The following is a 24,871-nucleotide window of genomic DNA, read 5'->3' as shown; positions in this document are numbered from 1 at the left end:
TGTCTCTCTCTCTCTCTCTCTCTCTCTCTCTCACTCTCTCTCTCTCTCTCTCTCTCTCTCTCACTCTCTCTCTCTCTCTTCCCTCTGTCCCCTTTCACAGAGCCAAAATCAATTCTCACCTTTCCTCTTATCATATCCAATCAACACCTTTTGTGACTCCTCCCCTTCACATTCTTCTCCCTTAATCTCTACTCTTAAATTAAAATGGCTTTCTGGTTTTTTTTTTGGTTATACCTAAACATCAGTAATATATAGCTTTACCTCCTATGGACGCTGCGAGACTAGGTGAGTTCTTCCAGCATTTCTATGTGTGGTTTTATTACAATTTCACCATCCACTGACTCACATGCTTTAAACTTCTTGTTGCCCCAGGAATCCCAGTATTTCCCTGACTTCTCAAAACGTGCGCTAGCTGTTTTTAAGGCCATTTCCTCGTGACTCTGATTGTGAGTCCAGCAATCATAAACTACGCTCAGGTATTCAATGAGATGTTTTACGATTTTTGGGGAGGGAAAAGGAAAGATTTATCGCTAAGCCTTTGCTTCTTCTGTGCAGTTGTTAAACTTGCTTTGTGCTGACATTTATTTTTAGGGGTTTGCAGTAAATCATATGAGAATCTGAATCTCCAAGATGTTTTGTTCAGCTGGAACATGCTGAGTTGAATCTGTTTGCTGAGAACCGTAACGTATAGGGGAAACGATTACACATTGATTTTTTTTAACCTAAATGGAAGGATAATGCAGAGAAAAGATGAGGAACAAGTAAACCAGCAGAAAAATTCAACAGAGCAGACCTTGACAAATGGAACAAAAGCAACAATAATTGAAGGAATTTGAGGAATTTTATTCGCAGAGTTTCAGTCAGGTAACAGAAAATCCGAAACACCAGTCCAACCCACTCGCAACAACTCTCCCCTGAATCTCACTTGTTCCCGATCCCTCAGTCTCCTTTCCTCCAGCTCTCCGCCCCCTTCCCTTCCTTCTCCCATCAGACTAACTCCTCTCGACAACTAGTTTTCACAGACAGGCAAGTAGATGACCAGCTGTTTTTAGGAGAAGAGTTGGCCAATTAAACTGTGCCTCAGCGAAGAGAATGTTAGGCCGAGAAAGGATGTCACCCGATCCTTGAAGGAACGCAGCATCCTGACTGACAGCCGGGAAATGCTGGCCCACAACAGTTCAAACTGGAAAAGGAGTATTTGGGATGTTGTTGAGACACTGAAGGTGGTTCATCAGCTTGAGGCAGATGTTGTCTCAGGGAGGGAATGCAGATGTGGACGTCAATTAAACACGAAAGTCTGCGGCGTCTGTGATTGGTGTAAGAACACACCAAAATGCTGGAGGAACTCAGACGGATATGCAGTATTCAAAGGGGATAAAGATATATTGCTGGTGTTTCGGGCCTGAGCCCTTCTTCAAGGAATAAGCAAAAAAAAAACAGGTAAGATCAGAATAAAGGCAGTACCAGTTGGGAAAGGAGTCCAGACCAACGAAAGGTATGATAAGAGGAGAGATGAGAATTGATTTTGGCTGTATGAAAGGAGCCAGGGGAAGAGGGAAAGAGTCAGCTGGGGGAAGAACTTGGTGGGGGGGGTGGGGGAATGTTGGTTTGAAGATCAGGATTGAATCTGAGCTGAACAAGCAGCAGCACTGTGGTACCTTTTCATCAATGATGTCCCCTCCATCACCATTCCTAGAAGCAAGTTTGATGATTGGGCCATGTTTACTTTTATCTGCAACTCCTCACCAAATGAAGCAGGTAGCACATGCAGTGAAACCTCATGGTCCAAACTAATTACACCTGATCAAAGCAAGCTGAATCATCTGTCTCACATATCCAGAGTTACACCAATGTTAAAGTCCAATTGAAGCATGGTACTCCATGGACACCAATGTAAACACCAGAGGATCTCTTCTTGTAATCCCATCTGTTGAGGACCTGGAGTTAGAGGAGGCCTCCCTCATCTGGTAACAAATTACCGAGTAAACATGGGTTCTTCATTTAAGAAAAGATTTTCTGAAGTTGGAGAGGGTTCAAAGGAGTTCCACAAGGATGATTCAGGGAATGAAAGGGTTATCATATGAGGAGCATTTGGCTTGGACTCATTGGAATTTAGGAGGATTGAGGGGAGATCGCACTGAAACATTTCAAATGATGAAAGACATGGACCAAAGTAGATGTACAAAGGTTGCTTCCCATGGTGGGAGAGTCTAGGACAAGAGGGCAGAACTTCAGGATTGAAGGGCATCTGCTTAGAAGAGAGATGCCTAGGGATTTCTTCAGCCAGGGGATAGTAAATCTGTAAATTTTGTTGCTACAGGTGGTTGTGGAGGCCAGGTCATTGGGTGTATTTAAGACTGAGATTGATATGTTCTTGATTAACTAGGGCTTCAAAGGTTATGGGGAGATCAGGCTGTCGGGCTGATTCAGCTCATGATTGAATAGCAGGGCAGACTCGAAAGGCTGTATAGCCTATTTCTGCTCCTATGTCTTGTGGGATTCAGTCTGTTAAATGTTCATCTTGTTGGCAACCACTGGGTCAGTCTGGAAGACAAAGGCCTGTCAGAAAATTGGTGAGTCAAATGCCATCCAAACTGGAGAAGACATGGGCATATCCAGTGCACTCTGCCCCCAAGGAATCACCTGCTGTGCAAAGTAACGTTACCCGGGATCATTCAAAGCCCTGGTCAATTGTGCTAGACAATCAAAGGACAAAGAAGAGATGGGAGATGGTAAGAAAGCTCATTGGCCTCAGGACTAACTCGACTTGAGTCAAGGACCATAAGAGTGCGTAGCATATCTCAGATATCACAGTGCTATGAACAATAGATCTCACGAGAGACTGAAGAACTTCCGCTTTGTCTGCATGCCCCACTAATGGGCTATCTAATACCTTCTTTTCTGGCAGATGTTGCATTAGTAGGAGAGTAATCTGCATGGGAAAGCTATTCATTCTTGTTTCCCTGAGAAAAGTTTCAACACCTTTTGTTACTTTTTTTCATTTTGAAGTCTCCTATAGCATAACATTAAGGGAATTTTTTTCCCCCAATACACAATGGAATCTCAAACGGTCACAGAGGTCATCAGGATTTGGTGGTTTGCATTGCTTATTTGGTGCTGTATTAATAAATTAAGACAGGTTTATTTTCAATGCCTCACACCATCTTCTACAAATTATTCCACAGGTGTCTTGTATAATTCCCATCCCCAAGTAGAAAACTTTGGAAATAATTCTATTAAGTTCTCAAAGGGGATTTGATGGGATTTTTTTTTTAACGTAGAGAGCAGTTAATATTATAAAATTGCTGCCAGAGAGTTTGGTGGAATTAGATACTATCAGTGCATTCAAGAGATGCGTGGGCAGACTCAAGCCCAAACCATCAGTTATATATTTTTGCCTTCTGTGGACGCTGTGAGACCGGCTGAGTTCCATCAGCAATTCTGTGTTTTTACTGTAATCACAGCATCTGCAGACTTTCGTGTTTCGCTCTTGAATAGAAGGACAGGGACTGAAGTGGGCGAGTAAGATTAGTGTACTTGGGCAATCAGGTCAGCATGGATGTGGTGAGCTCAAGGGACTGTGCGCCTGCATGAGTTCACGTAATTCCATTGCATTTTCCTTCTATGTTTTGCATTCCGTAAAATCCTCTTCTGGAATTCAAACATTCACAGCATCAAATGGCACTGTTCTTAGTTAATGGGCTTCATCGACACTATACCACTCTTGCCATTTTAGTTAAATTAATTTCCAAAACTCAATTGTACATCTTTTCTCCTTGTGAAGAAACCACTGTGAAATTCCTATGCAGGGAAGATTACAACAAGGACCATTATTGGGTCCTATCTCCACTTGGTATCTAAAATGGAAATGCACCATAATTTTACCATGCAAGGGTGACAGAGGATTTACATATCAGGTGAAATTGAGCTATCTTTAAAACAACGATGTAAAAGTAGGAAATGTTAATCTATTATAAGAAAAATATTGTAAATAAACCAATGGATTGTAGAAGTAGAGAAGAAGGAAGTGAACATAGAATAATACAGCACAGAACAGGCCCTTCAGCCCTCGATGTTGTGCCCACCCATATATTCCTTCTTTAAAGTACTAAACCCTCCCTACTCCTAACCCACTATTTTTTCTTTCATCCATGTGTCCAAGAGGCTCTTAAAAGCCCCCAATGTTTCAGTTTCCACCACCATCTCTACAAGGCATTCTAGGCACCCACAACACTCTGTGTAAAAAAACTGATGTCTCCCCTAAAGTCCCTCCCTTAAATTTGTACTCATGTCATCTGGTGTTTGCTGACCCTGCCCTGGGAAAGAGGTGATTGCTATCCACCCTATCTATACCGCTCATAATTTTATTGACGTCTATCAAGTCTCCTCTCATTCTTCTACGCTCCAAAGGGAAAAGTCCCAGCTCTGCTACCCTTGCCTCATAAAACTTGTTTCCCAATTCAGGCAACTTCCTGGTAAATCTCCTCTGTACCCTCTCCATAGCTTCCACATCCTTCCTATAATGAGGTAACCAGAACTGAACACTGGGTAGCAGCAAGCAAGCAACAGACTTTATTCTAGTAAAAGTCTGAACACCAGTTCAAGCCTTGGTGGCTCCCCATGTGACTGGCTCAGGATGAGCCAACTCAAGTTTATATTCAGGTCGGCTGAGAGACAGCCGGCCAGGTGGAGTCAATCCCTGAGGTGGTCTTCCTGCAGGTACAGAGATCACTCCCTGCAGTAGGCTGGTGGTCGTATCACTACACACACAATACTCTAAGTGCGTTCTTACTAAAGGTTTGTAGAGTTGCCACATGAATTCTACTCATGAATTCAATCCCTCTGTTAATGAATCCCAGTATCCCACAGGCCTTCTTAACTATTCTATCAACATGTGCGATTTGAACCCCAAGGTTCCTCTGTTCATCCACACTCTTAAGTAACCAACCATTAACCCCTGTACTGAGCCTTCTGGTTGTCCTTCCAAAATGCATCACCTAACACTTATCTGGATTGAAATCCATTTGCCACCTTTTTGCCCAACTCTACACCCTATCTCTATCATTTTGTAACCTTCCACAACCTTCAGCTCCATCCACAGCTCCTCCAAACTTCGTGTCATCCGCAAACTTACTGACCCATCCTTCCACCTCTTTATCCAGGTCATTTACAAAAATCAAAAAGAGCAGGGGTCCCAGAGCAGATCCCTGCGGCACTCAATTGGTCATTGACCTCCAGGCAGAATACTTACCTTCCACTACTACTCTCTCTTTTCTTCCTGCAAACCAATTTTATCTCCACACAACCAAGGTTCCACTGATCCAGTGGCTCATGACTTTCTAGATGAGCTCTTGTGGAGAACCTTGTCAAATGTTTTACTAAAATCTATGTAGACCACATCTACCACCTACCCTCATCAATTTCTTTTGTTACCTCCTCAAAAAACTCAATTAGATGCCTGAGGAATGACCATCCCTTCACAAAGCCATGCTGACTATCCTTGAGAAGACTGTACTTCTCTAAATGCTTATAGATCCTATCCTTAGGAATCCTCTCCATTAGTTTGCGCACCACTGATGTGAGACTCACTGGTCTATAATTCCCAGGATTCTCCCTATTACATTTTTTAAACAAAGGGACTACATTTGCCATTCTCCAATCCTCTGGCACCTCCCCAGCCATCAAAGAGGATTCAAAGATCATAGCTACTGCCCCAGCTATCTCTTCTCTCACTTCCCACAGCAACCTGGTGTATATAACATCCATTTCCAGAGACTTATCAATCTTGCTGTTTTAAGATCCAACACTTCCGCTTCCTTAATCTCCACATTGTCCAGCACAAAGGCCTGTTCCATTTCGACCTCACCGTGATCAAGGTCCTTTTCTCTTGTGAAAATGGATGCAAAGTATTCATTTAGAACCTCCCCAACCTCCTCCACCTCTGGGCACATGGTACCTCCCTTATCCTTTAGTGGCTCCACCTTCATTCCCATCATCCTTCTGTTCTTCACATATGCATAGAGCGCCTTAGGATTCTCCTTAATCCTACAGGCCAGGCCTTTTCATGACCTCTTCGAGCTTTCTTAAGTTGTTTCTTAAGCTTCTTCCTGTCTACCATAAACTTCCCATGACCCCTTCCTGTTTTCTGCTTCCTGTATCTAATGCATGTTTCCTTCTTCATCTTGACGAGTTGCCTCACCTCTCTTTTCACACATGTTCCCTTTTCCTACCATCTTTTCCTTGTCCCAGTGGGACAAACCTATCTTGAACACTGCACATGGTCCCTAAACATCCTCTTTCTGTTCTTTCACACTTAAACATCTGTTTCCAATTTATTCTCGCTAGTTCCTGTCTCCTCCCTTCATAATTAACTCTTCTCCAGTTAAGCTGTTTCCCAGTTTGACTGTTTTTATCATTTGCTGTAGCTATGTTGAAGCTAAGGGAGTTGTGGTCACTCTCACCAAAATACTCCCCCACCGAGAAGTTGGGGCCAGCTGACCAGATTCATTCCCCCAGAGCCAGATCCAATATGGCCTCTCCTCTAGTCATCCGGTCCATATACTGTATCAGGAATCCTTCTTGCACACACCTGACAAATTCAGCCCTATCCATCCCTCTTGCAGTCAGTAGGTGCCAGACAATATCAGGGAAGTTGAAATCACCCATAACGACAACCCTGTATTTCCTACACCACTCCAAAATCTGTCTGCTTATCTGCTCTTTGGTGTCCCAACGTCTATGTGGAGGCTGATAGCACAGTGATAGCTCCCTTCCTATTTCTAACTTCCGCCCACATGACTCAGTGGACACTCCCTCTACAACCTCCTCCCTTTTTATAACCATGATACTATCCTTGACCAGTAATGCTACTCACCCCCCCCACCCCTTTTCTACCTCCCATTGAAAAGGTTAAAACTTTGTGTTTTGATTCTTAGTTAATTTTGTGCCTGCCTCTTTAAGAGAACTGTTGTTTGTAGCATTACCATAGTGACTATGATGTAATATGTCATAATATCCATGGCTTGGTCATTATTCAACCAGATATGAAGGAAGTGTGAGCACGAAAAAATTTTTCTTTGAATTATTTTTGCATCTCTTTAAATACCTTTGTTTATCTCTTTAAAAGCTTTTTAATATCTCTATATGTCTTTAATACCTCTATCATACAGTAAATACTTTGTTATTCATCATTATGGAAGTCTTAATATGAAGCTATGCAAAATGTTTATCTGTTTTATCAATGAATTAAAGCTACATAAAGTAACAGTCACAGAGTTGGATTTATTGGTTTAAAGAGATCAAAATTCAGGATATCACAGCTCACACTTTGGAAGATGATACTTTGAAATTAGGATATATTAGAATAAGGAAAGTGTTGTCTATACCCATCCTATTTTTTAAAACACCTAAACCCCGGTACCTGCATCAGCCAATCTTGCCCTTCTTCCAGCCAAGTTTCAGTTATGGCCACAACATTGTAGTTCCACATGCTCTAAGTTCATCCCCTTTATTCCTAATACTCTTAGCATTGAAATAGACACATTTCAAACCCTCGAACTGGCTACCTTGATGTTTGGCCCCTGTCAGTCCTTTCTCTCCAACTCGGAGCACAGACCATCATGCTTTTGACCTTCTATCCTAATCTCTGCACTCACATTCTGATCCCCCACCCCCAGCCCCTGACAAACTAACTTAAACTCTCACCAACAGCGTTAGCAAATCTGCCCGAGATGAAGGAGATGAAACAATCAGATTTTGGGCCATCTCGGTGGAATGGTGGCATACTTACAGCAATACCATGTAAATGAGTCCTCAATTCACCTTAAACCTTTAAATTCATCTGTAAAGAGATAGGACACTTGGTCTCTGTGAACACTTCCAATCAAAAACATACACCAAACTGATTTCCATTCATGCTCCACTTTTTCATTGACACTGGGCAAAAGTCATGTAACTCTTTAGAATGTTGGGAGTATCTGACATGCTTGGCTATCAATAGTTCAAGATACCACCCTCACTTTTCCCAGACCAGTTGGAGATGGGCAAATGGAAGTGCCAAAGATGGAAATCCCAAGAATTAATTTAAAATCCAGTGGCCTTTGAAATTGTACAAGTTTCTGGGATTGTACAATGTACAAAAAAAACTTCAGGAATATAGCGTTCGTATCTTGTCATTGTTCCACCATAAACACTGTCTAACATTGGTGTGCATTCAAAGAAGGACAAGACAGATTGCAAGTGTGAAAGGAGTGAGCTGTCAGAAGATCAGAAAAGCTCCCATTTAACATAATGGCTTGAAGGAAGAAAATTAAGGATGTACTTCATCAGGGTAAATAAAATATCAAATGCTACAATTGTATGAACAGAACATAAATTCAAATGAGTGAAAAATGCTTCAATGTCTTCATTCAAGGTGACAAATTATCGTGATAATCTGCTGGGCTGTGAAGGAAGATATTTATCAGGAACAATGGAAATACAGTAACGCTGGAGTCCAAACAGGAGTTGTAAGGGGTCAAGAAAATAGAGGCACTGCCACTAGTGCAGACCCAGGGAGAGCTGAGAGCGGAGACTCAGCGCTCACCCGTGGGGTCCAATTGCCCGGTCTGACTGGCATCAGCTCTGTACAGGCTTTAAGCAACCTATTAAAGGAGCCAGTGGTGGTTTATTTTAAAATCCTGTGACTGCGGGATCTGGGCCCAAGATTGTGGCCTCTATGATCGGCAGCAGCCACGAGGGGCTGCAGTGTCCAGCGAAGAAGAGGCCATACCAAAGGAATGGTTTGCAGTGATGAAGTGACATGAGGGGTTCTGGAACGAACACAGGATTATAACATCGTAGTCACAGTCTCTTTCCCAGGTTAGTGAAATCTAAAACTAGAGGGCTGGTGCAGGGTGCCAGAAAATCAAACCTTTTGCGCTAAAAAGTACATTTGAGGAGAAGCAGAGGAAACAATCCTCGGGACAGTGACCATGTGACAGACCAGCGAGGGACTCTGCGACTGAAGAACACACAGGTTGTTGGTGACTCGAGGCAAGAAACCCATCCAGCAACTGCAGTCAAAGGACTTCCTCCCACCAGGCTGTTGATTGCCAGAGACCTGCTCGAGACTGGCTGAGGGGCTACCAGATATTGGAATCGGGATGCGAGAGGGTGCTGGAGGCTTGCTGATCGCGTCAGAGGTGCGCATCTGGAGCACGGGGTGCCAATCGTTTGGACTGGAGTCTGTGCGGCTGCATAGGCTGCTGGAGCACAAGAAACCAATCCATGAACACTCAGTGACTCTGGGGGGGGAAATCTCTTTTGCTTCCCTTTCTCTGACTGTAAGGGGCGCCAGGCAATTTCTGTTTATATCGAATCTATGTCTGCCTTGCAGCAGACAAAAGGAAATTTCATGCAATATCATGTTTCTCAATTAAATGACAATAAAAATAATCTTGAATCTTGAAGAAGAATGAATTTAATGGGTGGAATAGCCTTTCCTCATCCTTAATTATTCTGATATTTTAATATATCAAACTATTATAAGCATTGTACTGCAATTCAGAACCAATCTGATTCTGAGTCACAAAAGCAAAATCAAACCTTTTGTGCTAAAAAGTACAATGACATTGAGATGCTACTGCATTCTGGGTAACCAGGAGTTACTGATGTGGCTCAATTTGTAACTGGATAAGCTGATGGGAGGTCATGAGCAAAGATGGAAGTCCAATTCCACGTCCTGTTTGTGTCACTCTGAGAATTCTCCTGCATTATACAATTATGCAACATGCTCTCAATGCACAAAACTCTTTGCAATTTAATTTCAGGATAGAGCTCAGTAATGGGCCTGTCCGGCCTGAGCCCGTGCCAACCAAATACACCCATGTTAATTCAGATACTATTTATTGTCATGTAATAAAATGGAAATGTGATATTACATGATATTGCCTATAGTCAGACAATAATTCAACGTTAGCATCAGTATTTCCCAGCACCATTCACAGTCAGAGAAATAGAAACAGAAGAGAGCTTCCCCCCCCACCCCACCCCCACCAGAGTCACCGAGTGTCCGCGCATTTGCCTCCAGCTCTCCCGCAGCCTCTCCAGTTCAATTCAAACTATCGGCAAACCAAGCCCAGATCCAAACTTCTGACATGATGAGGAAGCCACCCAGGGCCCTTTGGGAGCCCTTCTTGCCTTCAGCATCCTCTCAAATCTCGGTTCTGATACCTGCGACCAATTAAGCAACCAACCCCACAAATCTTTGCAGCATGGGAGGAGACCAGAACATCTAGATGAAACCCACATGTACATAGGGAGAATTACTATATTTTTTTTCCTTTATAATATTTTATTATTTAAAAAAAGGAAAATTTAAACCCACTACCAAGAAAGAAGCTGTTTGGTCCAAAAAAAAGAAAATAAAGACAGAATTCTTATCAGGGTGATAAATTACCTCATTGGTCAACATTTCTACCTTCATAATAAATCAAAGATTATAAAATTAATTCAAAAAGGCTCCCTACATTTAATTGTGACATGCCCTCACATGACATGGTAATGTCCCTCCATCTGACCAACACTGCCCGCCTAGCCATAAGAGAAATAAAAACTAATAAATGCAGCTCAGATGCCATTAAGGTCATATCACTCTCTCCAACAATACCGAATAAAGCAGTTGAAATTCTTTGATCCAATATTTCTCAAGTCGCTGGCATATCCAAAACATCTGAATTAATGGTGCATCTACATTGTTGCATTTATCACAATGAGGAGATAAATCCACATAAAAATTAGATAGTTTGACTTTGGGCATGTGAACCCTATGGACTACTTTAAATTGTAGGAGAGAGTGATGGGCACATAAAAAAGAGGTATTAACCAATTTGAAAATTATATTCCAAGTTTCTTCTGGAAACAGGGGAGAATTGTTCCGGCCTCCTCCCATGCTGCAAAGATTTGCGGGGTTGGTTGCTTAATTGGCACAGGAATCAGAACCAAGATTTGAGAGGATGCTGAAGGCAAGAAGGGCTCCTAAAGGGCCCTGGGTGCTGAAGGCTTCCTCATCATGTCAGAAGTTTGGATGTGGGCTTGGTTTTCCGACAGTTTGAACTGAACTGGAGAGGCTGCGGGAGAGCTGAAGGCAAATGGGTGGACACTCAGTGACTCTGGTGGGGGTGGGGGGAGCCCTCTTCTGCTTCTATTTCTCTGACTGTGAGTTGTGTCATCTGCAAACTTGATGATACTCTTGGAGCTGGATCTAAAGGTGCAGTAGGGGGTCAGTAATATGAACAGGAGCAGGCTGAGCACACAGGCCTGAGGTGTGCCAGCACTCAGTGAGATGGTGCTCAGCATTCTGACCCGGAAGTTGGACCAACAGAGTACTGCAGAGATCATCAGAGCTGTAGTCAGGATAAAGAATTGGGCAGTGTGGGTCCTTGATGATAGAAACTGCTTTCTTAAGACACTGCATCTTGTAGATGTTCTTAATAAAGATAGATGCGTGTGATGGCGCTGGTCAAGTTCATAACTCTCTGTAGCCTTTTCCTGTCCTGTGCATTGGTACATCCATAACAGATAGTGATACAATCAGAATGATCTCCACAGTCTCTTTCTTTGGCTTGGCTTCGCGGACGAAGATTTATGGAGGGGGTAAATGTCCACGTCCGCTGCAGGCTCGTTTGTGGCTGACAAGTCCGATACGGGACAGGCAGACACGGTTGCAGCGGTTGCAGGGGAAAATTGGTTGGTTGGGATTGGGTGTTGGGTTTTTCCTCCTTTGCCTTTTGTCAGTCAGGTGTGCTCTGCGGTCTTCTTCAAAGGGTTGCTGCCCGCCGAACTGTGAGGCGCCTAGATGCACGGTTTGAGGCGATATCAACCCACTGGCGGTGGTCAATGTGGCAGGTACCAAGAGATTTCTTTCGGCAGTCCTTGTACCTTTTCTTTGGTGCACCTCTGTCTCGGTGGCCAGTGGAGAGCTCTCCATATAACACGATCTTGGGAAGGCGATGGTCCTCCATTCTGGAGACGTGACCCACCCAGCGCAGCTGGATCTTCAGCAGCGTGGACTCGATGCTGTCGACCTCTGCCATCTCGAGTACTTCGACGTTAGAGATGAAAGCGCTCCAATGAATGTTGAGGATGGAGCGGAGACAACGCTGGTGGAAGCGTTCTAGGAGCTGTAGGTGATGCCGGTAGAGGACCCATGATTCGGAGCCGAACAGGAGTGTGGGTATGACAACGGCTCTGTATACGCTTATCTTTGTGAGGTTTTTCAGTTGGTTGTTTTTCCAGACTCTTTTCTGTAGTCTTCCAAAGGCGCTATTTGCCTTGGCAAGTCTGTTGTCTATCTCGTTGTCGATCCTTGCATCTGATGAAATGGTGCAGCCGAGATAGGTGAACTAGTTGACCGTTTTGAGTTTTGTGTGCCCGATGGGCTGGTAGTCATGGTGCGGAGCTGGCTGATGGAGGACCTCAGTTTTCTTCAGGCTGACTTCCAGGCCAAACATTTTGGCAGTTTCCGCAAAACTGGACGTCAAGCGCTGAAGAGCTGGCTCTGAATGGGCAACTAAAGCGGCATCGTCTGCAAAGAGTAGTTCACGGACAAGTTTCTCTTGTGTCTTGGTGTGAGCTTGCAGGCGCCTCAGATTGAAGAGACTGCCATCCGTGCGGTACCGGATGTAAACAGTGTCTTCATTGTTGAGGTCTTTCATGGCTTGGTTCAGCATCATGCTGAAGAAGATTGAAAAGAGGGTTGGTGCGAGAACACAGCCTTGCTTCACGCCATTGTTAATGGAGAAGGGTTCAGAGAGCTCATTGCTGTATCTGACCCGACCTTGTTGGTTTTCATGCAGTTGGATAACCATGTTGAGGAACTTTGGGGGGCATCCGATGCGCTCTAGTATTTGCCAAAGCCCTTTCCTGCTCACGGTGTCGAAGGCTTTGGTGAGGTCGACAAAGGTGATGTAGAGTCCTTTGTTTTGTTCTCTGCACTTTTCTTGGAGTTGTCTGAGGGCAAAGACCATGTCAGTAGTTCCTCTGTTTGCGCGAAAGCCACACTGTGATTCTGGGAGAATATTCTCGGCGACACTAGGTATTATTCTATTTAGGAGAATCCTAGCAAAGATTTTGCCTGCAATGGAGAGCAGCGTGATTCCCCTATAGTTTGAGCAGTCTGATTTCTCGCCTTTGTTTTTGTACAGTACACCCGTAGAAATTAGCAAGTCTTTAGTGACGTACGAATTCTCCTCAAACTTCTCACGAAGTATAGCCGTTAGCGAGCTTTCTTCATGGTTCCATCAACATGGCTTCAGGATAGATCTTCACTAATGTTGACACTAAGAATTTGAAGTTCTTAATGCTTTCCACTGCGGACCCCTGGATAAGGACTGTTCTCCTGATTTCCCCCTCCTGAAGTCCACAGTCAATTCCTTTGTTTTGCTGACATTGAATGCAAGGTTGTGGTTGAAACACCACTCAACTAGCTGATCTATCTCACTCCTGCACATTTCCTTATTGTCGACTATGATTCTGCCGACGACCATTGTGTCATCGGCACATTTGTAGATGGAACTTGAATTGTGCCTGGCTACAAATTCATGGGTATAGAGCGAGTAGAACGCTTCCTTGAAGTGTGTCTGTGTTTATTTATACAAACTTAATGTGTATATGCAGAAAATAATGTTCAGTAATAAATATTGAATAACGGAAGACTTCTCAAATGAGTCTCTGAATGAGTGTTGTTCAGGAGTTTGATGGTGGAGCGGTAGTAACTGTTCCTAAACCTGGTGGTACAAGTCCAGTGGCACCTATGCCTCTTTTATGAAGACAGCAACGAGAGGAAAGCATGTCCTGGGCGGTGTGGGTCTTTGATTTTTGCTGTTGCTCTCTGTTGTAGATTTTCTTGATGGTGGAGAGAGTTTTGCTTGTGACGGACTGGGCTGCGTTCACCACCTTTTCCAAAACTTTCCACTCAGAGGTATTGACGGCCCCACACCAGGCCAGTCACCACACATTCTACTGCACATCTGTAGAAGTTGCCAAGACTTCTGAAGGTATACCGAACCGTCGCAAGTTCTGGAAGTAGCAGAGGCGCTGACGTGCTTTCTTCATGATGGCATTAGTATGATGGGTCCAGCAAAGGTCTGCCAAGATAGTGACAGCCAGGAATCTAAATCTTATCAATGAGACAGGAGCATGACAATCGTTACAAGAAATTATTTATATGGCAGATACTGAAATCCTGAGGCAAAAAAAAAACTGCTTGAAGAATGCATGCTGCATCCGTGGGAAAGAAAGAATGATTAACATTTTGGGTCAGAATTTTTCATCAAGGCTGGAAGGACATGTCACTGTGGCCTTTGTCAGAAGGTGGTCAAAGTGTCAGTAAGCAGTAGAAACCACAGAGGGGGAGTGCTGACAGAGGAATCACAGAACTCCCATCAAAGAGAGGAGGAAGACCTCTTCAAGGTCGGCATGCCTTGATGAGTTTTCAGTGGAGAAGTAAACTGAAGACTCAGGTGATTGCAGATGCAGAAATCTGAAGCAAAAAAAAATTAAGCCAGGACAAGTCAGTGAAAGAATGCTTCATTAAAATGTGGTGGCTAATATGATTAAGGAGTGGTGTACAACTGGTACACAGCAGTATATCCTAAATGGGCATCTGCATTAGTGACGCTGCCCAAGCTTTGTCATTGAGACCAGGGCATCAGCACAACTTCCTTGCACTTTTTCAGTGTATCAGCCATGTCTCACCTGAATGTTAGCACCTCCCTCAGTGACACACTTGATTTGAAGCCTGGATTTTGGAATCAGATTTCTGAAGGGAGATCTCACCCAAAAGAGAGGGTGGCAACTCACTAAGCTCTGGCCATCCGGTTTAAAAGTTTGTTCTACTGACTTTCTCTTTGCTCTTATTTGCCAATCAGTCATTTTCAGAACTTTCTTGGATGCTGAGTTTGACTTGTTTTGCCTTTTCTTGCGAGCTAGATTTATGTAATGTGTGTCAAAAGAACCAAAGACTTGTTGATCCAAACCAAGGCTTTTATTAACTAAAAGACTGGAGCATATCACAAGTAGGTCGACCAGTCCAGAATGACCTGGTCTGGCTAGGAGCAATCCTTTAAGATCTCCCAGTAGGTGTGGCTACACTCTCAGCCAATCACACTACACTACTATCTGTACACATTGGTGATAGAATCTGTACTATCACAATTTATAGTAGAGATTGATGCAATGCTCTCCCAAGTTTTTTTTGGTCTGTTCATCTGCAATTTGGCTTTGGGCCTGAATGCCACCATCTTACAAAAGGCATTTTGGGAGATGAAGGGACTATTAGTTGCACATTTTATCCTTCATGCTGCACAACAAACTTTAAGCAAGTTGCCGAAAGTGCACTCTGCGGGAGGGGTCTCCTGAGATCTGGAAGTTGCCTATCGGTGAAAAAGATAAAACAAAACAATCACAAAAAAAAAATCCACTTTTTATCTGACAGAAAAAAAATCGACTCGAATATTTCAGAAAAGGTAAACAGAAAGATCGTGACTTGACTCCAGAGCAATCCATCCGATAGCTTGATAGCAAATTATTTTGTAATTAACTTCAAACACATGTGGAACTCACTTCAGATTAAACTGACTCTGTTTTCATGCAAGTCAGAGACAATTAAACAGAGAAGGGCTGCTACTTGACGCTTTACTTGCACTTAGTTCCAATTTACCGAAACCACCTCTAATTTGTCCCTGGTCTCATGTTGCTCTCAGCCTCAGAGCTTTTACAGGTCAAAAAAGGTTTGCTTGACTTTCTTTCTCTGACAAGGATTTAAAGAAAATATAATTACATTCCTTCCATGAAAACTGTAGCTTGTTGGCAGAGTTTGTGACCTCTCAATAGTTGCCTTGACCTACTGGGCCATAAAGATAGCAATATATTAAAAAAGAATTATGGCTGAAGTCTATTCATGTAAATGTATACATACCAGTCCTTTGAAATCTTGTATTTATTTAATACTGTTGGTTTTCATAAAACTGCTCTCATAATTTCTGACACATTCTGGCAGGCTGTCAACCTAGTTTGCAAAAGGACTTTTTTTGCATCCGTATACTCTTCTCAAATTACATATCTGAGAATGAATTTTATCTCGGGGCTATGTTGCAAATTAACTTTGAAGAGCTTTATCCTACACCTTCTATTCATTGAACTTACCAAGCTCCCGTGAAGGATGTGTCCTCTTCAAACAGTGCTTTCCTGACATAGCTTGGGTTTAGAATGAAGGGGAACGGGAAAGAGCTTTGATTTGGCAAGCACTGGTTAACATCTCATGCATCAGGTGGTTCCACCCATGTTTTACTGTGTGTGAACAATGGGTTTCCCTCTCAGGATTCAACTCAGTGCATATCCTCAAGCTTCTTAAATGAGGATAGAATTTGACTCTGTTGCAGGACTTTCCCTCAGCAACATATCCACTGATTGCTAGCAAGCAGCACTGTGTTGCTTGGGGTATTCACTGAAGAGACTGTAATGGTATGGATTGTACATAGTCATTGGCCGGTAAAGGCATGGGCTGGCCCGCCCCCTGATGACACTCTCCCTTGGACTCCTCCACCGTCTAGCCACCTCTCCCTTCCCGGCACTTCCCTAGCTTGGATCCAGGCCAGCTCAAAGCCTATGTACAATAAAGCCTATCGTTCCCCTCAGTCTTTGTCTTTGTAATTATTGGGGTACCTGGTAGTGCCCAACAGAGATATCATGGCAAGAATTGACTGCTAGTAAAACGTCTGAACAGAAGTGTGATGTTACTTCCATTATTTAATGCAGACAAGTGTGAGGTGTTGCATTTTAGAAGGTCAAACCAATGTAGGACATACACAGTAAATGGTAGCCACTGATGAGGTAGAACAGTGAGAACAGATACATAGTTACCTTAAAGTGGTGTTACTGGTGGTTAGGGTTGTAAAGAGCGCATTTTAAATATTGGCCTTCAGAAATCAAAACATTGAATATAGGAGTTGGGATGTGATGGTAATGTTATATGAGACATTGGTGAGCCCAAATTTGGATTATTGTGTGTAGTTTTGGTCACTCAACTAAACAATAAGATTGAAAGAGTGCTGAGAAGGATGTTGCACAGACTTCAGGATCTGAGTTACAGGGAAAGGTTAAACAGGTTAGGACTTTATGCTTTGGAGGGTAGGAGATTTGATAGAGGTATACAAAATTATCAGGGGTGTAGATGAAGTAGATGCAAGTAGATCCACTAAAGTTAGGTGAGATTCAAGTCAGTGGACTTGGTTAAAGTTTAGGGAGAACATTAGGGGGAACTTCTTCACACAGAGAGTGGTGGGAGTGTGGAATGAGCTGTCAGCTGAAGTGGTGAATGCAGGCTCAATTTTCACGTTTAAGAAAAATTTGGACAGGTACATGGATGGGAGAAGTATGGAGGTATGTGGACTGGGTGTAGGTAATTGGGACTAAGCAGAATGATAGTTTGCCATAGTCTAGAAGGGCAGAAGGGCCTGTTTTCTTTGCTAAATGTTCTATAGTTCTATTAATTTCCATTGGTTTAGGCTTCAGGAGTTTGGGTCGAATACATTTGCTAAAATGAAAATGAGAGGAGCAGAATCAGTCAATGGGGTGAAACCTTATTCGCTTAAGATAATCTAAGGCAAGGGCTCCCTAAGTAGAGTGTCTTAAAGAAGTGGGGAGTGATGGGAGGGCTTGGTCATTAAGATCCCCACAAGTTCCTGAGGCTTGGTGGAGGGGGGGAAGGGGGGCGTCATACAAGTCCCCACAGATGCTTGAGGCCCAGGATGTAGTGGGAAAGAATGGCTCACAAAGATTCCCATGGGTTCCTGTGGCATGGGGGTGGAGGGGGGGAGGGGAAATATGGGTCACATAATCCCCTCAGGCTCCTGAGCCTTTAATAATACTATAATTTAACAGGAACTATGACAGCAAAGTAAAAAATATAGTGAGCAGGTTGAGAGCTGATACTTCCTCCTCTGAAGGGTGGGCTCTGACCCCTCGCGGATCTGACCCTTCCTCAGTAGGAAGGGCTCTGGCACTCCCCCCAGCAGGGTGGGCTCTGACCCCTCTCAGCAGGTTGGGCTCCAGCTCCCCTCTGCAGGGTGGACTCTGACCCCTCTCAGCAGGGTGGGCTCCGACCCTTCCTCAGTAGGATGGGCTTTGACACACTCCTCCCCCCCCAACATGGTGGGCTCCGACTCCCCTCAGCAGGGTGAGATCTAATCCCCCCCACCCCCCTTAGCAGGTGGGCTCTGACCATCCCTCAGACAGCGACTCTTTGAAAGGACTGGTCTGTGACACCATCAGACATTTCTGAGGAGCATTACTGAGTGTGAAACAAAAGCCAGTATTTTAGGATTCATCCCATCACATTCACTTATATTATCACCACTCTCCAAATTGAATATGCCTTTAAAAAAAAATCTGGACTTAATAATGCAGTGAGCTGCAATTATTCTTCAAACAGTTCAACATTATTGCCCATGGAAAAGAAAACAGTTGAGGTTTCCATACCATGAGTTAAGGGTAAGAAGGCAACAATTTAGGAGAAATATTAGAGATGGCTTTTTCACTCAGCGAGTGGTGGCAGAATGGAATGAACTTCCGAATGAGATAGTTGTGGCAGGTACATGGAGGTGAGGGGGTTGGAGGGTAATTGGCGGTGAGCGGGAGGTTTGAGCTAGTGGAGTTGTTCTAGTGAACCTGTACAGACTTGAAAGGCCGACATGGCCTGTTTCCGCGCCATAAATGGTTATATGAATTATTATAGCCGATGTGCGGTGTGAGTCAGTGTTATCGAAGTGGAAGCTGTGTCCATGTTCTGGATATGATACTCCTCATAGGTGCAGGACATATGATCCAAGATTTCACTTGGCTTCAAACACTCGCATCAAAACAGCAGACAAGCCCTGCCAGGCTGGGAAATGGCTTCATCCCTCAGGTTGTAATCTTGTAGGATTAATGTACTAAATGAAACGAGTACACTATTAAATAAAATATATATATATATATATATATATATATATATGTATATATTATGTTATATCTTTCTATATGTATGTGATTAGATTACAAAGGAGGAAAAACCCAACACCCAACCCCAACCAACCAATTTTCCCCTGCAACCGCTGCAACCGTGTCTGCCCGACCCGCATCGGACTTGTCATCCACAATCGAGCCTGCAGTTGACGTGGACATTTACCCCCTCCATAAATCTTCGTCCGCGAAGCCAAGCCAAAGAAAAGAAGAAAGCATATGTGTGCATTGTAATCTGGAGATTTGCTGTTTTATCTACTTGTATTTGTAGAGGATGATGCTAATGAACTTGAAGTGTATGGCCCTTTAATGCAGGTAGATTGCAACATATCCTATACACCAGCTCCATCTTTACCCTTTATTCCTAATTGTCCTTAATATCTAAAAGTAAAGATATGTCATTTTAAGCCATCAATAAGGTTAGCAGGGTTTTATCATCCTCAGTGTGGAAAGACATGCATGCATAGTTTATTTAGACATACAGCACAGTAACAGGCCCTTCCAGCCCTCAAACCTGTGCTGCCAAAATACCCCAGTCAACCTACAACCCCCCCCCCACATGTTTTCAAGGGTGGGAGGAAACCCTTGCAGCCAAAAGGGTGGGAGGAAACCCATGCAACCACAGGGAGAAGTACAAACTCTGCCGGATACAAACCTGGGTCACTGGCGCCGTAATACAAGGTGCTTTTGAAAACTGCAGCACCTGAGTGGCCCTCCTGGGACCTGGGTGCAATTAGTGGGGAAAACTTTTAAGCTGAGGGGGGAATAACCCTAGTAAATCGCCAATCCTGCGATTTAAAGGGGATCCCTCCCCCGCAATGAAGTGGTAAGTGACGTGTCACACAAACTAGTCCCCCATCAGCTGTCAGTCTCCCTCCCACCATCAATCCCACTCACCCCCCATCCTGCAGCAGCCAACCTCTCTGCCCCGCGGCAGCGATCCCTCTCCTCTCTCCCCTGCGGCAGCGACCCCACTGCCCCCCCCCATGACATCGACCTCTCCCCCCGTGCCATTGACCTGACTCCCCCCACCTTCACCACAGGCCCTGACAGCGACCCCTCTCTCCCCCTAATCACCACAGACACTTCACCCGGGGCTTCCCTGTGACACCAGCACGTAGTGCTTACATCACAGGAGTAACCAGGTGGGCCATTTTGCTGTTCAAGCTGCTGGTCGACACATCCTGGGTAGGTTTAACTGGGTTCCCTGACAACCTCTGAGTTAGGGCAGGGACCTAGTTGACTTTGGATGATGCTGACCGGGTCCAACCCTTTCAAGCTGCCTTGTGAATGGGGCGCTAACTGGACAAATTGCCCAGTTAACCCCATTTTACAAGGCGGTTTGAAAGCACTTACAGTATACGCTGCCTTATAAATTCCCGCTTTGTGCAAATTCACTTTTACAAAGAAACCTGTGTTCACTTTTACAAAAGGATTTTTGCTTTTACGAAAGGAGCAAGCCGTTAAGGCAGCTCTTCCTCTCTCTCTCTCTCTCTCTCTCTCTCCTTCATCCCAGTCTCCTGCACCTCCCACCACCCAACCCCCGAAGACCCAGCCTCACTTCACTGTACATACATCATTTCTACTTTATAGACTGTGTGTTTATCATATAATTCCTCCTTTTAATAAATGTTAGTGATATTTTAGGTTTTATCTGTTATTTGGTATGATTTAGTAGGTCTTTCTTGGGCCTGGGAACACTCAAAAAAAATTCTCATAGAAATCAATGGTTATCACTGCTTCGCTTTATGCCATTTTGGCTTTTGAAAAGTTCCATAGAAACGTTCTAATTTTGAAAAGTGGGGTATACCTGTATATAAAAAGATCCATCCTTGACTATTAGCAGGGTTTTATTATCGACAGTGTGCAAAGATATACATGTATTAATATAAAAATATTCACCCTTGACTCACACAACTTCATGCTAATAAAGGAAGTTCCACAGGCAATAGAGAAATGAAGACAATCTCCCTGTGAGCAACAACCTATTTCCCAGGAATGTGTCATCATGAACGATTGCATTTTTAATAAAACTGTAATTAAGAGACGTCAAGAATAAATGAGTGGAAGTTCTGAATCTGCTTGGGATGCTGGTCTGAGCGTGCTATTCAAACACACACATGTCCTTTATGAGCGCAGCAGAGCAAACCGAAACAGAAATGACCAGGTAATGAAGATAGATGCATTCAGTTATCAGCGAGCCATTACAGGGGGCTGGATAATACATTAAAGAATCACAGATAGCTTGACGGCACTTGCCACATAGAAACTAATTCATGGACAACAGCCTAAAACGTGCAGTGTGCATTTCAAATGAATTTAGGGTACTAATTAAATGATGTTGAAACATCAGGAGGAATCCACTCTTTTAATCTCTGTCGGAGGGAGGACAGGATGGTTGCTCCGAAGGGAGTTCTTGTGTGCAGTCCCAGATGGAGAGAAAAGCAATGCTAGATGGTCAAACACAAAAGGAAAAGCAGCCTTTTCCAGGTTATCTGCGCATTCAATGCTATGCCACTCATAGGCCGATAAGCAATACAACTAAATTCCATCAATGAGTATGGCTCAAGCTTCAAGACAGGCAACCCATAATTACAGATTAAACTATTTTTGGAATTGTAGAGGCACACAGCACTGAAAAAGGTCCTTCTACCCAACCATGTCCAAGTGTTAAGCCACCTTACCAGCAGTTTGTCATAGCTTTCGATGCCTTGATTCTTTTCTATTATATTACATAAAATAAAACAGATGTAATATTACATGAAATAAAATAGATGTAATATTACATGAAATTGCATTTGGTCCGCGTAAGGCAGGTGGAGATTTGACATCAGTAGGAATCCGCCTAGCGCCCCTTGCAGTCAAAAAAGGAGAAGCAAAAAAAAGGGTTTGACAAGTCACTGAGGGTCCGTGGATTTGCCTCCAGCGCTCCAATAGACCCTGTACATCCTCTCCACGTCCGTGTGAGTTTCCCCATGTGCTCTGGTTACCTCCCACCCTTCAGTGCTTTCAAATCTCAATTTAAATAAATAACACTTTCTTGTACCTGGTTTGCCATTTGTGAAAACATTTGGCCCTTGTGGCTGAAGATTTGAGCACTGAAGCCAGGATGACTTATTGCAATGATACATGGCCTTGGAGAGGCTATGCCTTTAGCATTGTCTGCAGATTTGGGTTTCTCGTGTAAGAAGTTTGGCGCAGTTGGCGTAGCAGTTAGCACAACGCTGTTACATTGCCAGCAATTGGGACCGGGGGAGTTCAAATCTTGCACTGTCTGTAAGGGGTTTGTATGTTCTCCCGTATCTTCAGTTTCCTCCCACCCTTCAAAACGTACCGGGATTGTAGGTGTAATTGGATAGCACGGGCTTGTGGGCCAGAAGGCCTGTTACTGTAATATCAGTCTAAATTTAAATTTTCTTTAAATTTAAAGGCAGTGCTTGCCTTAAAGAGAGTGCAACAAAGATAGTAGGACTGTTGAATGAGGAGAGAATAGGTTGATTGGCTTCATGCTCTCTAGGGTTTGGAAAGTTGAAGAAAGAACTAATTGAAAATTCCAAAGTTCTTCCAAATTTTCGGAGTCAGGTTGCTTTGTGGATGTTTCAACTTGGTTGTCAGTTAGGGTGGTACACTTCCTGGGGTCAGCCTCAGGGTATCAAGATGAAGGAGGTTTCTCCACTCAGAGACTGGTGAACCTCTGGAATCCTTCATCACCAAAGGTGTGTAATGAACTGGGAATTCACTACTGGTGTGATGTTCTAAGGACTGGCTCCTCCCCCGACTCTACCCCCACATATCCCAATATAAACCCTGGATCTCCGCCAAAAGCCCAGTTCAGTCCAAATTGTGTGTTATTCTTACTGAATAAAAGTGTGTTGTACTCTCTCTGGTCTTGTGTGCTCTAGTCACACTACATGGTATTATCGTTCTCTGCTTTGAATCATCTCACCTTGTGAAGTAGGAGACATGTATAACATAATTCCACTGTAAAATATGGATTAATATATAATGCAGTCTGCAGAAACAGATTTAAAGTTTTTGTTAGAGGTGCCCATGCTGTGGAATATAAATACAATGTGTAATAAAGACCATCATCACCAGTTTAATAATAGATAAGGATGAACACACAGTTGCATGTTTAATAGTTATCCTATTTTCTCATATGATAGCATTTGGATAGATTTACAGCCATTGAGTAAACCAATATGTACTTGCAACTATAATTTTATTTGAACTTTTGCAAAATGAATTGCAGTAATAATTACAAGTCATCAGATGTGAGTTATTATCTTGTTGTTTGTCTGCCTTGTTTTTTTTTCTGGCTGTAGGCTATTTATGTGCAAAGTAAAGAGATTTGTTTTCATGGAATCGAGCACTGAGGCAAAATGGAAAGAAATGCTTGGGCCATCTCTTGGAAGGAGCTCTCTGACAAGCCCTGTTCCCAAGCACCTGCCAGATTCTTCCCCCACCCCCCTCCATTTTGAATACATTTTCTTTCACTCTTCATTCTGGCCATGCATCCTAAGCTGGGACATCTCTTTCTGTTTCCACAGTACCATTTGCAGAATGGCTCTGCGTGGAGGATGGTTGCAGTGCGCTGGCAGAACTGGTTGATTCTCACAATAACCTTGGGCCTCGTGGCCCTCGTGCCATTCATCGTATACTGGATGATGACTGCCTTCAGTAATCCACCACCTCATTTCCTTTTCAAAGCAGCTGCTGTTTGCTTTGGACTTTTATCAGAAACCTTGCTGATCAAGTGAGTAGAAGCTTAAATTGTTTTTTTTTTCCATTTTCCAGGTTGCAAATGAACTCTTTTTAAGCCTGAGCATCTACACATCTATGAGCCTTCTTAGCCAAGGGTTTCAAGAAAGCTCAATACCTTGCTGATAAATAACAAGCTGCTTGGAAAACTAATTTACCAAGAGCTATTGGATTGTTTCAGACTGTTGAGCATTACAAGTCTGCACATGCTTAATTTTCTACCTGCAATAAGCATCAATTGCAATGTAGGGTTTGTCACACTTGAGTACATGGTGTTCACCATTAGCACTCTTGAGGCAGTGCACACTGGAATGTGTGCAGTACAATCAACATATTCTTTCATCACCTGGACACCAAGTTATGTTTGTTTGAGGCATGATTCTTTCCCACAAAACAACAGCAGTTACTGTCAATATTGTAAAACTTAGTTAAACTGACAAGGGTGTAAGCACATGATATCCACATCAATTCAGAGCAGGGAGGAGAGGAAAGGAGTGAAACAAGGAAGTCTGCAGGTGCTGTGATTCTAGTTTAATGTTCTACAGTGTTGGAGAAACGCAGAAGATTCTTTATGTGGCAAAGATACATTTCCAATATTTTGGGCTTGAGCTCATTGTTGAGGTACGAGCAAAATGTGGGCAAGCGCCTGAGTTAACTGGTAGGTGGAGGGACATGGGGAGGAGCCCAGGCCCCGTAGCTAGAGCTCATAGGTGGAAAGGGGTGAGAGGCAAAACCCTCCCCAGAAGAAAAAAAAAGCTGGGGTGAGAGAGGATGTGGCTCTGAAATGGAGAGGGAAGGGAGTGGAAAACCAGGAGGAAGGGATGGGGAGAGCAAGAGGGAGAGGGGCAGAGGTGAGGCCTCACAGAGGCCTGGAGAGGAAGGGACAGGTGCTAGTGTGTGGGGGGAGGGTGAGTTTGGAGGTGTTTGGGTTCAGACAGGAGTGATATATTTAGGAAGTGATACCTATTTATGTTCAATGTGATCGAGAGCATCTTTTTCCCCTCACAGAAACCACTGACCAATCTATCTACAGTGATTCCATTTTCCTACATTGGGCCATGGCATTTAA

At 43.6% G+C, this 24,871-nt stretch overlaps 1 protein-coding gene across 1 annotated transcript in view; it reads left to right on the top strand.

Moving 5' to 3' along the window:
- Positions 1-24,871, top strand: part of LOC138763988 (uncharacterized) — a 326,058-nt gene that overhangs the window by 236,006 nt on the left and 65,181 nt on the right. Inside the window, exon 4 of the mRNA XM_069939114.1 lies at positions 23,592-23,797. Within this exon, the coding sequence (XP_069795215.1) occupies positions 23,592-23,797 (206 nt within the window). The remainder of the gene's footprint in view (positions 1-23,591; positions 23,798-24,871) is intronic.

Source organism: Narcine bancroftii, chromosome 5, assembly GCF_036971445.1.
Source record: "Narcine bancroftii isolate sNarBan1 chromosome 5, sNarBan1.hap1, whole genome shotgun sequence".
Classification (NCBI taxonomy): Eukaryota; Metazoa; Chordata; class Chondrichthyes; order Torpediniformes; family Narcinidae; genus Narcine; species Narcine bancroftii.
Note: the sequence above shows the minus strand (reverse complement) of the source record. Positions and strands in the feature narration are given on the sequence as shown.